This window comes from Chlorocebus sabaeus, chromosome 20 (assembly GCF_047675955.1).
Source record: "Chlorocebus sabaeus isolate Y175 chromosome 20, mChlSab1.0.hap1, whole genome shotgun sequence".
Taxonomy (NCBI): Eukaryota; Metazoa; Chordata; class Mammalia; order Primates; family Cercopithecidae; genus Chlorocebus; species Chlorocebus sabaeus.
Window position 1 is genome coordinate 109044739 of NC_132923.1, and position 13972 is coordinate 109058710.

The 13972-nt window shown below is 38.6% G+C and overlaps 1 protein-coding gene across 4 annotated transcripts in view; it reads left to right on the top strand.

Annotated features, from left to right (window-relative positions):
* The window catches only part of EYA3 (EYA transcriptional coactivator and phosphatase 3), a 120787-nt gene that overhangs the window by 32882 nt on the left and 73933 nt on the right, over positions 1-13972 (top strand). For all 4 annotated transcript variants that reach the window (XM_073007631.1, XM_073007630.1, XM_007979797.3 and 1 more), the window contains one exon: positions 9814-9857. In XM_073007631.1, coding sequence (XP_072863732.1) covers positions 9814-9857 — 44 coding nt within the window. The remainder of the gene's footprint in view (positions 1-9813; positions 9858-13972) is intronic.

The following is a 13972-nucleotide window of genomic DNA, read 5'->3' on the forward strand; positions in this document are numbered from 1 at the left end:
ACACTTTGAAGTAAAAAAAACAACTTTTCACAGGCTGTAGTGGAGATCTAAAATATGAGTGGAGAGAATGGTCCCATCCCAAGTTGATGATAAATAAAGCCAGTATTTTTAACCCTGGAGATGTTACTGATGGTCATTATTATTGAAGTTATTTTAATCCCATTGTCTCTTCTTGACTTTTCCTTATTGAATTATCCCTTCTCTTATTTCTCCACTAATTGCTTGCTCTACCTCAGGATTTTGTTCAGATCGGCTGGGCACAGTGACTCATGCCTGTAATCCCAGCACTTTGGGTGGTGGAGGTGGGTGGATCACTTGAGGCCAGGAATTTGAGACCAGCCTGGCCAACATGGGGAGACCCCATCTCTACTAAAAATACAAAAATTAGCCAGGTGTGGTGGCGCATGCCTGTAATCCCAGCTACTTGGGAAGCTGAGGCAGGAGAATCACTTGAACCCAGGAGGTGGAGGTTACAATGAGCTGAAATTGTGCCAGTGCTCTCCAGCCTGGACAACAGAATGAGTGAGGCTCCGTCTCAAAAAAAAAAAACAAACAAAATAAAAGATTTTGTTTAGATAACTCACAATGCAGTAAATTTTGACTTCACATTCTTTCACTTTCCCTTTATTGCTTATCAATCCTCAACTGAGTTGTAAATAACTGTGTTATATTACTATAAATCACCTTTCAAAAATGCAAGAATCTCATCCACAGGTGAAGGGATCCTTTTGACTGATTATTGTACAGCCTCTACTTGGAGAACACAGTATAAAGAACAGCAGTGGATTGAGAATAAGAAATACTTCACGCTACAGTTTACACACTGAAAGTCCCTGAAGAAGTAACATTATCACCCTTTGATACCTTAATTAAAAATCTTATTCTTTCCAGCTTTCTGTCATATACTTTACCTATTTATAGCCTAAATCTTTAAGCTATCAATAAAAATGTTGAGTGTTCTTAGAAAAAATATATAATAGCTCCAGGTGATTGTCATATCCTTTCTAGGTGTCTACAGAGGTTTGTTCAATAATCTGTTTTAGAACACTGTCATCAATCAGCATTGAATTAGCACTAGTTTATAGTTTCCGGCACCTAATTCCTCTCTGCCATCACCTTTAAATTAAAACAAACAAACCAAGTAGTGAAACATTTCTTTTCGTTTTGTTTTGTTTGAGACAGGGTTTCACCCTGTCGCCCAGACTGGAGTACAGTGGTGCCATCTTGGCTCACTGCAGCCTCTGCCTCCCAGGCTGAAGCAATCCTCCCATCTCAGCCTCCCAAGTAGCGGGGACTACCAGCACACTCAACTAATTTTTTTGTATTTTTAGTAGACACGGGGTTTTGCCCTGTTGCCCAGGCTGGTCTTGAACTCCTGGACTCAAACCCTGTTTCAAGCACCTCTCTAATTCTCTGTGATTTTTCAGAGATGATAAACACTGGTTTAGCAATCATGTTTGTTAAGTTACAGGTCTATGGGATAAAGCTTCTATGAGTCTGGAGGGTTCGAACTTATTTAAAATAATTGAGGTGCTTGCTTATAAATATGCAAATAAACTCTTTTTGAAAAATTTAGGTATGCTATCGTTTACAGTTTGTAGATTACTCTTCTTGATAGAGAAGACAAAAAGATTTTTTTGCCTCCATCACAAGTCACACCTGATATGCAGTGGTAGAACAGGAAGTTGTCTCTGCTGTGAATATTTACCTCTCTAATAATTTGGAATGCTTGCTTCCCTCTCTAGGTCCTGCTTTCCTTATGTTAAGTTCTTGAAGTCAAATTAGTAATTAGATAGCTATTAGTAAGCACGGTCAATGAAAATAGCATTAAATTGTTTTTTGTATGAAATTTCATCTAGGTTGTGATCAAATCCTTTACCCCTCTAGGATATGGAATATGACTTTTTAGTAAACAGAACAATGTCCTTCTCTTTGCTGGACAGTGTTGGATAAATCTTGACATAAACATCCTTTTTATAGTCTCCATGAAGACTTACCCGACCATTGTATTTATTATTGCCAAGATTACAACTTACCTGGCACTAGTATACTTTTGCCTCTTGTTTAAACCTTCAGAGTCATTACTTGTAAGTCATCACAGAGTAATTTCAGAATGACATTTGAGATGCTTAATACAATTTTCTTAACTAGAGAGTCCTATTTCTTAAGCCTGTCTTGAAATTTCTGGGATTCAACTTTATTCTTGCTGTCTATGGTAATAACACTAAAATTTAACAATTACATAGCACTTTGTTTTTCATAAGCAGCTCACTCTTTTCCTCTTTGAATTTCATCTTTACATACTATGTTAACAGTACACATCCTTAAGTTTTATTCAACCAGCATCCTTGTACTGTTAATCCTGCTGTTTCCCGCTGTTGGAACATGAGCCCTGTAAAGTAGGTAGTTGTATCTTTTTTTGCAGATGAAGAAACAGATACAGAGAAGACATGCAGTGAATTAACTGTCAGAACTTAGCCTGGAGCCTGTATATTCTGAGTTTGTATACTGGGTTTTTTGTTTCCTTGCTGTGTTATATTTAAAGTGTGATTACACATTGTAGCAGAAGCAAAAATAGAACCCTGATTTATGAATTTGCCAGTGCTTCTTTCTGTGTTATCATTAGCCATTATATGCCCATAGGATTACGTCATTTTTTAAGATACCAGCTTTATTGACATGTAATTTACATATCCTACAATTCACCCTTTTAGCGTATACAGTGCAGTAGTTTTTAGTCTATTCTAAAATAGTATTGTAACCATTACCAGAATAAATTTTAGGGCATCTTCCTTTTTTCTTTTTTTTTTTTTTGGAGACAGGGTCTTATTTTGTCACCCAGACTGGAGTACAGTGGCACAGTCGTGGCTCACTGCATCCTTGAACTCCTGGGCTCAAACAATCCTCCCATCTCAGCCTCCTGAGTACCTAGGATTATAGGTGTGAGCCACCACACCCAACTATTTTTTAAATTTTTTGTCGAGATGGGGTCTTGCTCTGTTGCCCAGCTGGTCTCAGACTCCTGACCTTAAGTGATCCTCCGACCTTGGCTTTCCCAAAGTGCTGGGATTATAGAGGTGAGCCACCATGCCCAGGCAGAACATTTTCCTCACTCCAAAAAGAAACTCCATACCCATTAGCAGTCACCCCCAATTTATCTTCCATAGCTGTAGGCAACCATTAATTTACTTTGTGTCTATAGATTTACTAATTTGTAGATATTTCATATAAATTGAATTCTACAAGTCAGGCATGGCGGCTCACACCTGTAATCCCAGCACTTTGGGAGGCTGAAGCAGGTGGATCCGTTGAACTCAGGAATTTGAGACCAGCCTAGACAACATGGTGAAACCCCATCTGTCCAAAAACAATACAGAAAAATTAGCCAGGTGTGGTGGTGCATGCCTGTAGTCCCAGCTACTCAGGAGGGTGAGGTGGAAGGATCGCTTGAGCCGGGGAGGTTGAGGCTGCAGTGAGCCGAAATCAAGCTAGTGCACTCCAGCCTGGGTGACAGAATGAGACCCTGTCTCCAAAACAAAACAAACAAAAATTGGAGTTATACAAACCATGGTCCTTTGTGACTGGTTTCTTTTACTTAACGTAATGTTTTTAAAGTTCATCCATGTTACAGCATGTATGAGTACTTAATTCCCTTTTATTGCCCCGTATTTCATTATATAGATATACTACTACATTTTATTGATCTGTTAATCAGTTGATAGACACTGGGGTTGTTTCTACTTTTTTGCTGTTATGAACATTCATATAAAAGTTTTGTGGGGACATGTATATAGTGAGGAGTGGAATTGCCAAGTCATATGATAACTCTATGTTTGACCTTTTGAGGAACTGCAAGGTTGTTTTTCAAAGCAGCTGCACTATTTTACATTTCCACCAGCAGTGCAGTGAGAGTTCCAGTTTCTGCACATCCTTGCCAACACTTGTTACTGTTCAGCTTTTTTGTTATAGCCGTCTGGGTGGAAGTAGCATCTCAGTGTAGTTTTGATTTGCATTTCTCTTATGACTAATAATGTTGAGCACCTTTTCATATGCTTATTGGTCATTTGTACATCTTTGAAGAAATGTCTATTCAGATCTTTTGCCTATTTCTAAATTGAGTTATCTTCTTTATGTATTCTGGTCCCTTATATATTCTAGTCCCTTATGAGACGTATGATCTGCAGAATTTTTCTTCCATTCTGTGGGTTATCGTTTTCTTGATACTGTTCTTTAAAGTGTAAAAGGTTTTTTTGTTTAAGACAGGGTCTCACTCTGTCGCCCGGGCAGGAGTGCAGTGGCACGATCATGGCTCACTGTAGCCTTGACCTCCCAGGCCCAAGTGATCCTTCCTCCTCAGCCTCCTGGGTAGCTGAGACTACAGGTGCATGCTGCCAAACCTAGCTAATTTTTTGTACTTTTTGTGGAGATGGGGTTTTTACTATGTTGCCCAAGCTGGTCTCAAACTCCTGGGCTCAAGTGATCTGTCTACCTCTGCCTCCCAAAGTGTGTGAGCCACCATGCCCAGCTGAAGCATAAAAGTTTTTCATTCTAATGAAATCATTTTTTTTCTTTTATCATATCTAAGAAATTGTTTAATCCAGGTCGTGAAGATTTTCATATGTGTATATATGTGTGTGTGTGTGTGTGTGTGTGTGTGTGTGTATATATATATATATTTTTTTTTTTTTTTTTTTTTTTTTTGAGATGGAGTCTCACTCTGTCACCCAGGCTGGAGTGCAGTGTTGTGCTCTCGGCTCACTGCAACCTCCACCTCCCAGGTTCAAGCAGTTCCCTACCTCAGCCTCCTGAGTAGCTGAGATCACAGGCGCCCGCCATCACACCTGGCTAATTTTTGTGTTTTTAGTAGAGACGGGGTTTCACTGTCTTGGCCAGGCTGGTCTTGAACTCCTGACCTCATGATCCACCTGCCTCAGCCCCCCAAAGTGTTGGGATTACAGGTGTGAGCCACTGCCTCCAGCCTATATTTTTACAAGTGATGAGAGCATCCATATTCTCCTAAGAATTTTATTGCTTTAGCTTTTACTTTTAGTGCTTTGATCCATTTTGAGTTTATTTTTGCATATGGCTTGAGGTACGAGTTCAACTTTTTTTGTTGAATCGTCGTGGCACTTTTGTTGAAAATAATTTGACTGTAAATGTGATACCCTTGTTGAAAATCAGTTGACCCAATAAATGTAGAGGTCTATTTCAGGACTCTCAATTCTGTTCTAGTGATCCATATATCCATCCTTATGCCAGTACCACACCATCTTGATTACTCTAGCTTTATAGTAAGTTTTGAAATTGAAAAATGGGGCCGGGCACAGTGGCTCACGGCTGTAATCCCAGCAATTTGGGAGGCCGATGTGGGCGGATCACCTGAGGTCTGAGACCTGCCTGGCCAACATGGTGAAACCCCATCTCCATTAAACGTACAAAAAAATTAGCCAGACATGGTGGCACGCACCTGTGGTCTCAGCTACTTGGGAGGCCAAGGCGTAAGAAATGCTTGAACCCAGGAGGTGGAGGTTGCAGTGAGCCAAGATCACGCCACTGCACTCCAGCCTGGGTGACAGAGTGAGACTCTTGTCTTGAAAAATAAAAATAAAAAAGAAATGGAAAAATGTGAGTCCTTTAACTTTGTTCTTTTTTTTTTTTCCAAGATTGTTTTAGCTATTCTGGGTCACTTTCATTTCCATATGAAATTTAGGATCAGTCTGTGAATTTCTTGAATGCAGCCAGCTGGGATTTTGATTGGATTGACTGTAGACCAATTTGGGGAGTATTAACCATCTTTACAAGATGAATTCTTCTGTCCCTGGGTGTGGGATGATTGGCATTTAACTCTTAAATTTCTTTTAACATGTACTTTTTCTTGTATTAGGTTTATTCCTAAGTGTTTTTTTTGTTTTTGTTTTTGTTTTTAAGACGAAGTCTTGCCTTGTCACCCAGGCTGGAGTGCAGTGGCACAATCTTGGCTCACTGCAACCTCCACCTTCCAAGTTCAGGCGATTCTCCTGCCTCAGCCTCCTGAGTAGCTGGGATTGCAGGTGTGCAGCACCACACCCAGCTAATTTTTGTATTTTTAGTAGAGACAGGGTTTCACCATGTTGGCCAGCCTGGTCTTGGACTCCTGACCTCAGGTGATCCACCTGCCTCGACCTCCCAAAGTGCTGGGATTACAAGTGTGAGCCACTGGACCTGGCCATATTCCTACGTATTTTATTCCTTTTGATGCTACTTTGAATGGATTTTGTTTTTCATTTTTGAATTGTTCATTGCAAGTTATATAGAAATAAAATTGATTTTTGTATGTTTGTCTTGTATTTTGCTGCCTTGCTGAACTTGTTTATCAGTTCTAGTGGTTTCTTAATGGATTCGTTAGGATTTCTGTATACAAAATCATGTCATATAAAAAGAGATTCAGATTTTTTCACTTTTAACCCTACCAGAGCTTTTTCAGCTTTATTGCTTTCTTACTCACTGGCAGCTTGTATTACTGTCCTTCTACTACTGTCCTGATATGGCCCTAATTCCTTGGATACCAGTTGCTTATATAATCTATACTGGTTTTGTTAATGAAAATTGTTCCCTATAGGACTGGTTGCTACTTGAATCTTTGCTTACTTTGCTGTGTAGTTTTCAGTATTCATTATTGCAAGTACTATATTACTCTGTAAACTCTCCAGAAAATTGTTACTCAATCTTTTGCTATTTCTCTTAAGAACTAGGAATCATTTTCTGTCAGTTTCTGGCTTGTATTGTTTGAACCGACACTTCTGTAATTGAGTAAAATCTGTCTGTCTTTAGTAAATTTACCTGCCTCTACTGCCTGGTTAGTACATGCTTCATATCCCTGCCTTAGAGGGGGACATAATTGCTCAAATCAAGACAAACAATGGGCCATATGAGGTAAAAAAAAAAAAAAAAAAAAAAAAAGTTGTAACACCTTTTCCTTCCCCAGACTTTTCTGCTTGGTAGATATGACTTTAGATACATTTTCTCCCTTTCTATTTATGAATATGTACTCTGCACTGGGTTGGCACTGAAGAAAATTAAAAGTGAAGGAGCGTAAAGAGGCGTAGTTCTTCCTTGAAAGTAAATACATTTTTGGCCAGGCGCAGTGGCTCATGCCTGTAATCCCAGCACTTTGGGAGACCAAGGTGGGTGGATCACTTGAGGCCCGGAGTTCAAAACCATCCTGGCCAACATGGCGAAACCCCGTCTCTACTAAAAATAGACAAGTTAGCAAAATTAGCTGGGCATGGTGGTGTGCACCTGTTGTCCCTGCTACTCGAGAGGCTGAGGCACAAGAACTGCTTGAACCCAGGAGGCAGAGGTTGCAGTGAGCCGAGATTATGCCACGGCACTCCAGCATGGGTGACAGAATGAGACCTTGTCTCAAAAAAAAATAAAATAATAAAATAATAATAATAATAATAAGTAAATTTTAAAATGTTGCTCCAGGACCTTTTTTATTTTTTTCGTTTTTTCTTTTGGAGGTGATAAGCTAAATTTGTTGCTCTATACCTCTAATAAATGAAGACTATTGATAAATTAGACTCCTCAGTGCTCTAATTTTCTTTGTTTAAATTACTGTTTGAAGGGTATAGACTGTTTCAGTTACTCAGCCAACCAGCTCATAATTACATTTCTTTGATAGCAAAGAGTCTTTGGATGAGCTAAGCATAAATTCATCTCCACTATTGGAAGAGTACATTATTATTTGACCATATGTAACTACTATCATCTTTAGGTAGGAAGGGCAGAATATTTTACAAAAAGAGGCTATATTTTGTCATTTGTGAAATTATGGCAGGCAGATAAACTAGATAGTTGAATTTTTCTTGTCTTTAGCCTTATAGTTTCCAGGCAAAACACTATTTTCCTATATTATCTAGGTCAGATCATATTTCCCTCCCCTCTTTCAGTGAGATTGTCATATATATTGGTAATACAGTTAGATTTTTTTTTTTTTTGAGATGGAGTCTCGCTCTGTCACGCAGGCTGGAGTGCAGTGGTGTGATCTCGACTCACTGTAAGCTCTGTCTCCCGGGTTCACGCCATTCTCCTGCCTCAGCCTCCCGTGTAGCTGGGACTATAGACGCCCGCCACCGCACCCGGCTAATTTTTTGTATTTTTAGTAGAGACGGGGTTTCACCGTGTTAGCCAGGATGGTCTCGATCTCCTGACCTCGTGATCCGCCCATCTCAGCCTCCCAAAGTGCTGGGATTACAGGCGTGAGCCACCACGCCCGGCCTACAGTTAGATTTTTTTGTCACAGTCTGCATACTATCCTGGAATCCCTCAACCTCCTGGTGGTTTTATGGTGTCTTTTATCATATAGAAGTTTAAGATTTTTGTGTAATCATATCTATTTTCTCTTTTATGGCTTTTTTTTTTTTTTTTTTTTTTTGAGACGGAGTCTTGCTCTGTCGCCCAGGCTGGAGTGCAGTGGCCCGATCTCCACTCACTGCAAGCTCCGCCTCCCGGGTTCACGCCATTCTCCTGCCTCAGCCTCCCAAGTAGCTGGGACTACAGGCACCCGCCACCGCGCCCAGCTAATTTTTGTATTTTCAGTAGAGATGGGGTTTCACCGTGTTAGCCAGGATGGTCTCGATCTCCTGACCTTGTGATCCACCCGTCTCGGCCTCCCAAAGTGCTGGGATTACAGGCGTGAGCCACCGCGCCCGGCCTCTTTTATGGCTTTTGGATTTAATGTCATGCTTAATCAGGATTTACCCACCTCAAGGTTTTGTTTTTTGTTTTTGCTTCAAATGCTTTAATGTAATTTTTATTTTAAATTTAGAAACGTTTTTTTAAATTGCCTTTGTTTCTTTATTTTCTCCTTTTTGATACCTATGAAAATTAAGAGAACATTGAATGGAACACATTTTCACATGCCATAAGCAAGGAACCAAGAATGTTTGGTTTTATTTATTTCATGGTTGTGTATTCTCATGAGGAGTATATGGCCATGAGAAATTTTATGGGGCTTGCATTTATGATTTGTCTTGTCTGAAATATTCAATGTAATATTAAATATCTGTTATTCCACCTGATACATTTGCTTCAAATTATCTAGAGTTTCTGCCTTCTTCTATTAGCTTGAAATACTTTAAAATATTCGTGGTTTGAATGGCTAAGCATATTAGACATGTTTCTACTACAGCCAATTCTAACCAGAGAGCTCTAAAATCAGATTCCCTGTAATATGAAAACAGAAAAATCCATTAGTGTTAACCATTGATCTTTCATTTGTGGATTCTTACACTGTTTCAATGGAAGTGACTTCTACCCAGAAGGAAATAGAAAATGTGAACAATGAAAAAAAAATACAGGGTTAACAGTATTTTCTAAATTACTGGTAACTTGATAAGAATTCATATTAATTTTTGACACTAAACTAACTTAAGTATAAAGCCATTTTTGTTAAATAAATGAGTAGATGATACTTAGATTGCCATCTTTACTGTTTGTTTAAATGTAATTTGCCTGTTACAGTATAAAACCAAATAGTTTGTATCAAAGCTTGGATACTTTATCCTAGTAAACATTCTGTCTACCTTGAGTAAAAATTCTGGTAAGCAGTTTTTTTTTAAATCAGAAGAACACTTCTTTCATTAAAAAGAAGAGCTCCATTTAAAAAACAAACTTCATTTCTAGCTCTAAAATATAACAAGGGTTAATTAAATCTAAACTAAACAAAATTAAACAGTTACCCTGTAATAGTTAATAGCCTGTTCTTTGAGTAGCTAAATGATTTAAAAAACAGATCAGTACATTGATACCTTTGTATATTTATTTTTGCAGGTGAAAAAAGCCAAGATGCAGGAATCAGGAGAGCAAACTATAAGGTATGTAAAGTTCGCTTTCTTTTTAATGAACTACTCATAGGTTTTTTTTTTTTTTCTTTTCCTTCATATGCTGATTAGTGTATGGGCATGCTTTGCCCTCTTTTTGGGTCTTACCATCAACTGTTACATTTTGAAACTATTCGATTTAAGATTAAAATTTCTTTTCCAAATAGTTTTTTCCTGAAACATGTGCACTGATTTTTTTCTTATGCATTCATTATTTATTCCACAATATGTACCAAACTCATGTTGTATATTAGGCACTGTACTACATAGAGGAGACTCAATGGTAAAGATGAAAAGCACCATATTCTTCAGTCAAACGTACAGTATACAGAATAGGAAGCATAAGCAAAATAAATAAAGTCCAAGTGATTTGGTATTAATTACCAGATGGTTATGAAATGACTTAGTCATTAACCCCACTCCTCTTATAGAAAAGAGGCAGCTTGTTTGCACCTCACAGTTTGGCTTCCTCATACCATGGTTTTCAATTTTCCACAGTTCTTTCTTTCTTTCGTTTGTGCACCAACCATATGAGCCAGTAACTGCATCACCTCTACCACATTAATTTCAAGAATCCTACACTTTTACCTCCACACACTATCATCCCAGCTCTTTTATTCTAGAACTGCCATGCTAGCCATGTCTTAAACCATCAAGTAAATGATCTGTCATATTTTCACCCTCACCCCTTAAAAAAGAACTTTAGTTTCTTCCTTATAAGAAACTTGACCAGGCTCAGTGGCTCACGCCTGTAATCCCAGCACTTTGGGAGGCCGATGAGGCCAGGAGATCGAGACCAGCCTGGCCAACACGGCGGAGCCTTGTCTCTACTAAAAATACAAAACCTAGCTGGGCGTGGTGGCTCAAGCCTATAATCGCAGCTACTTGGGAGACTGAGGCAGAATAACTTGAACCCACAAGGCAGAGGTTACAGTGAGCTAAGAATGTGCCACTGCACTCCAGCCTGTGCGACAGAGAAAGACTGTCTCAAAAAAAGAAAAAGAAACTTAACTGTCCAGGTGTGGTGGCTCCACTTTTGGAGGTCCAGGTGGGCAGATCGCTTGAGTTCAGTAGTTTGAGACCAGCCTGGGCAACTTCGCAAGACCCCATCTCTATAAAATAAAAACACAAAAAAATTTCCAGGAATTGTGGTGCGCACCTTTAGTCCCAGCTACTCGGAGCTGAGGCAGGAGGATTGCTTGAGCCCAGGGGCCAAAAGTTGTGGTGAGCCAAGATTGCGCCACTGAACTCCATCCTGGGTCGGTGGCAGAGCAAGACACTGTCTCATTTAAAAAAAAAGAAAAGAAAGAAAAAGAAACTTAACTATAGGATCTATTGTAATTAGTTCCTTACAAACATTCTTAACATCCTCACTTTTTTCTGTCATACTTGCCTAGCAAAACCACAACCCTGATTAAACCCAACTATCCACCTATTCTATACTTATTCCCAATCACTCGTACATTGTGAGAGAAAAACACAAAATTGTGCTAACTATTCTTAATTTATATTCATGATTAGATCTAAAACAGGCACTTAAACCCCCTTCCTGGTATGTCTGATTTCACAACCTCTAAAATCATCTTAATTCCTTTATTCCCTCCCTCCTTGCCCCCTGCCTTCTCCCCTTTCCCTTCTTTTCCTGCTATTTTCATTCACTCAGCTGTGGATCTTGCTCCCTAGTTCAAAGAGATTAGGAACATCTCCCTTCTTTGTCACCAGATCTGCCTACTTAATCTGCTTCTCTTGGATATTGTTTCTCTTTCCTCTGAAATTCCTTTGCTCTTATCTAAGGCCAACGTCTCCAGTTGTTTGAAAGAACCCATCACCTTCATCTTTTCCTGCAATTATCTCTTCTTTTACCTTCAGCAATTTTTTACTATGATAAAATACACACAATATACGATTTACCATTTTAAGTGTACAGTTTAGTGGCACTAAGTACAATCACTTTGTCTTGCAGCCATCACTACCATTCACCTCTAGAACTTTATTCATCTTTCCAAACTGAAATTCCATGTTCACTAAACAATATTATTCATTCCCCCATCTCCAGCCCCTGGCAACCACCATTCTACTTTCTGTCTGTATGATTGTGACTACTCTGAGTACCTCACAGAAATGGAATCATACAGTATTTGTCTTTTTGTGATTCATCATGATGTCTTTAAGGTTTATCCATTTGTAGCATGTTTCAGAATTTCCTCTTTTTAAGGCTCAATAATATTCCATTTTATGTCTGTTCCGCATTTTGTTTATCCATTATCTGTTGTTTGTGTCGTTAATAATTCTGTTGAATGAGAAGGAGGTATTTGTCATGCCACTTTATGGACTTGTATGTTGTTGGGTTCTTGTGGTCATTTTATTTTAGAACAATTGTTTTTTCATGGTGTATTCATTGTTAAGCAAAATTTATGTTTATATGACTTTGAAAATAATTATATTTTGAGGCGGTATGTCATTTCTCTAAGGATAATAATTTAAATATTTAACAAGGGCTAGAGTTAATTCACTGTCTTGGTGCTGTTGTTTCTATTTATTCTCTAGATGCTCAGTTGAGTATGTAGGAGATGTTGCTATAACATAATATTCTAGGACCATTGGATTTTGGGAACTGGTCCAATGTATACTGAATCATAGAAAATATCACCAGCTTCTAAGATATAGGATCTAGAAATAGTCTTCAACAGTGGGTATAACAGTGAACCCCAGACTTAACCAGGTACATGTAGAAGTCAAACTAGTTATTGATGTCTGAAATGTGAAGTTCTGGTTCAGGTTTATGACCTTCCCCTGGGAATTCTATGTAAGTAGGTGTGAGATGGGGTCCAGAAGTCTGTATCTTTATTAACTATTAGGTAATTAAAATAAATCACCCAGTTTGGGAAACTGACACAACTACTCCATATAATTTCTTGCCCTTACCCTTCAATTTCCATAATCACATCTTAGTTAGTACATTAAGTTCTATTCCAAAAATATAAACATTTGAGTAACAAGATAAAAATGAACCTTACTTGGGGATTTAGCTTTAAAATTAATTACAAATGAGGAAAAATTATTTGAACATTCAAAATATACCATTAAAGCTGGACACTGTGGCTCACATCTGTAATTCCAGCACTTTGGGATGCTGAGGTGGGCGGATTGCTTGAGACCAGGAGTTTGAGACCAGCCTGGGCAATATGGTGAAACCCTATCTCTACAAAAATTGCAAAATTTAGCTGGACATGGTGGCACATGCCTGTAGTCCCAGCTACTCGGGAGGATGAAGTAGGAAGATCACTTGAGCCCAGGAGGTCAAAGCCGCAGTGAGCCATGATGGAGCCACTGCACTCCATCCTGAGCGACAGAGTGAGACCCTGTCTCAAACAAAACAAAACAAAAACCAACCAAACAAAACATATATACAATTTTTAAGAAAACCCTTAGGCTTGAATATTAGAAGTCAGTTTCAGAAGTGATATGAGAACTTTATAAATTTTGGTGCTATGTATTTTTTATGTAAGTATTATTTCTTTTTGCAATTTTGCTGTGTAGAAACTACTTTTACCTTTGATTAGTCAGCATTATCTTTCCAGATATATAGAGCCTCTGGTACAGTGTCTTCCACCTCTCCCTAGAGTGTAGAAGAACAAAGCAGGTTTCTTTCTAGGGTGCATGAATGTAGGAATGATGCCTGGGCTTTGAATAAGTTTTAATATAATAACAGTTACAGTTAAAGTGTGCTTACTATGTTCTAGCTTTGCTCTAAACATTAACTTATTAGTCCTCATAACAGCCCTATGAAATAGGTTTCATTTTTATTCTCGTTGATGGATGTAGAAAGGGGGGACAGATAAGTTCAGTGACTTGTCCAAGGTCATAGAGCTAGTTATTGACAGAGTAGAATATGAACTTGCACAGTCTGACTCTAGAATCAACACTCCTAACCACTGTGCTATAATGGGAGATAATAACTGAAGAATGAAAAGTAAAGTAGATGGAAAAAGGAGAACATTGTGAAGAATTAAAGTTAGAACAATCTTCATTCCAGAATTTCTGTGGAATCTCTCCAGCATTAAACTATCTGACATAATGACTTGTCCTCCCAGTTTATGTGACTTATC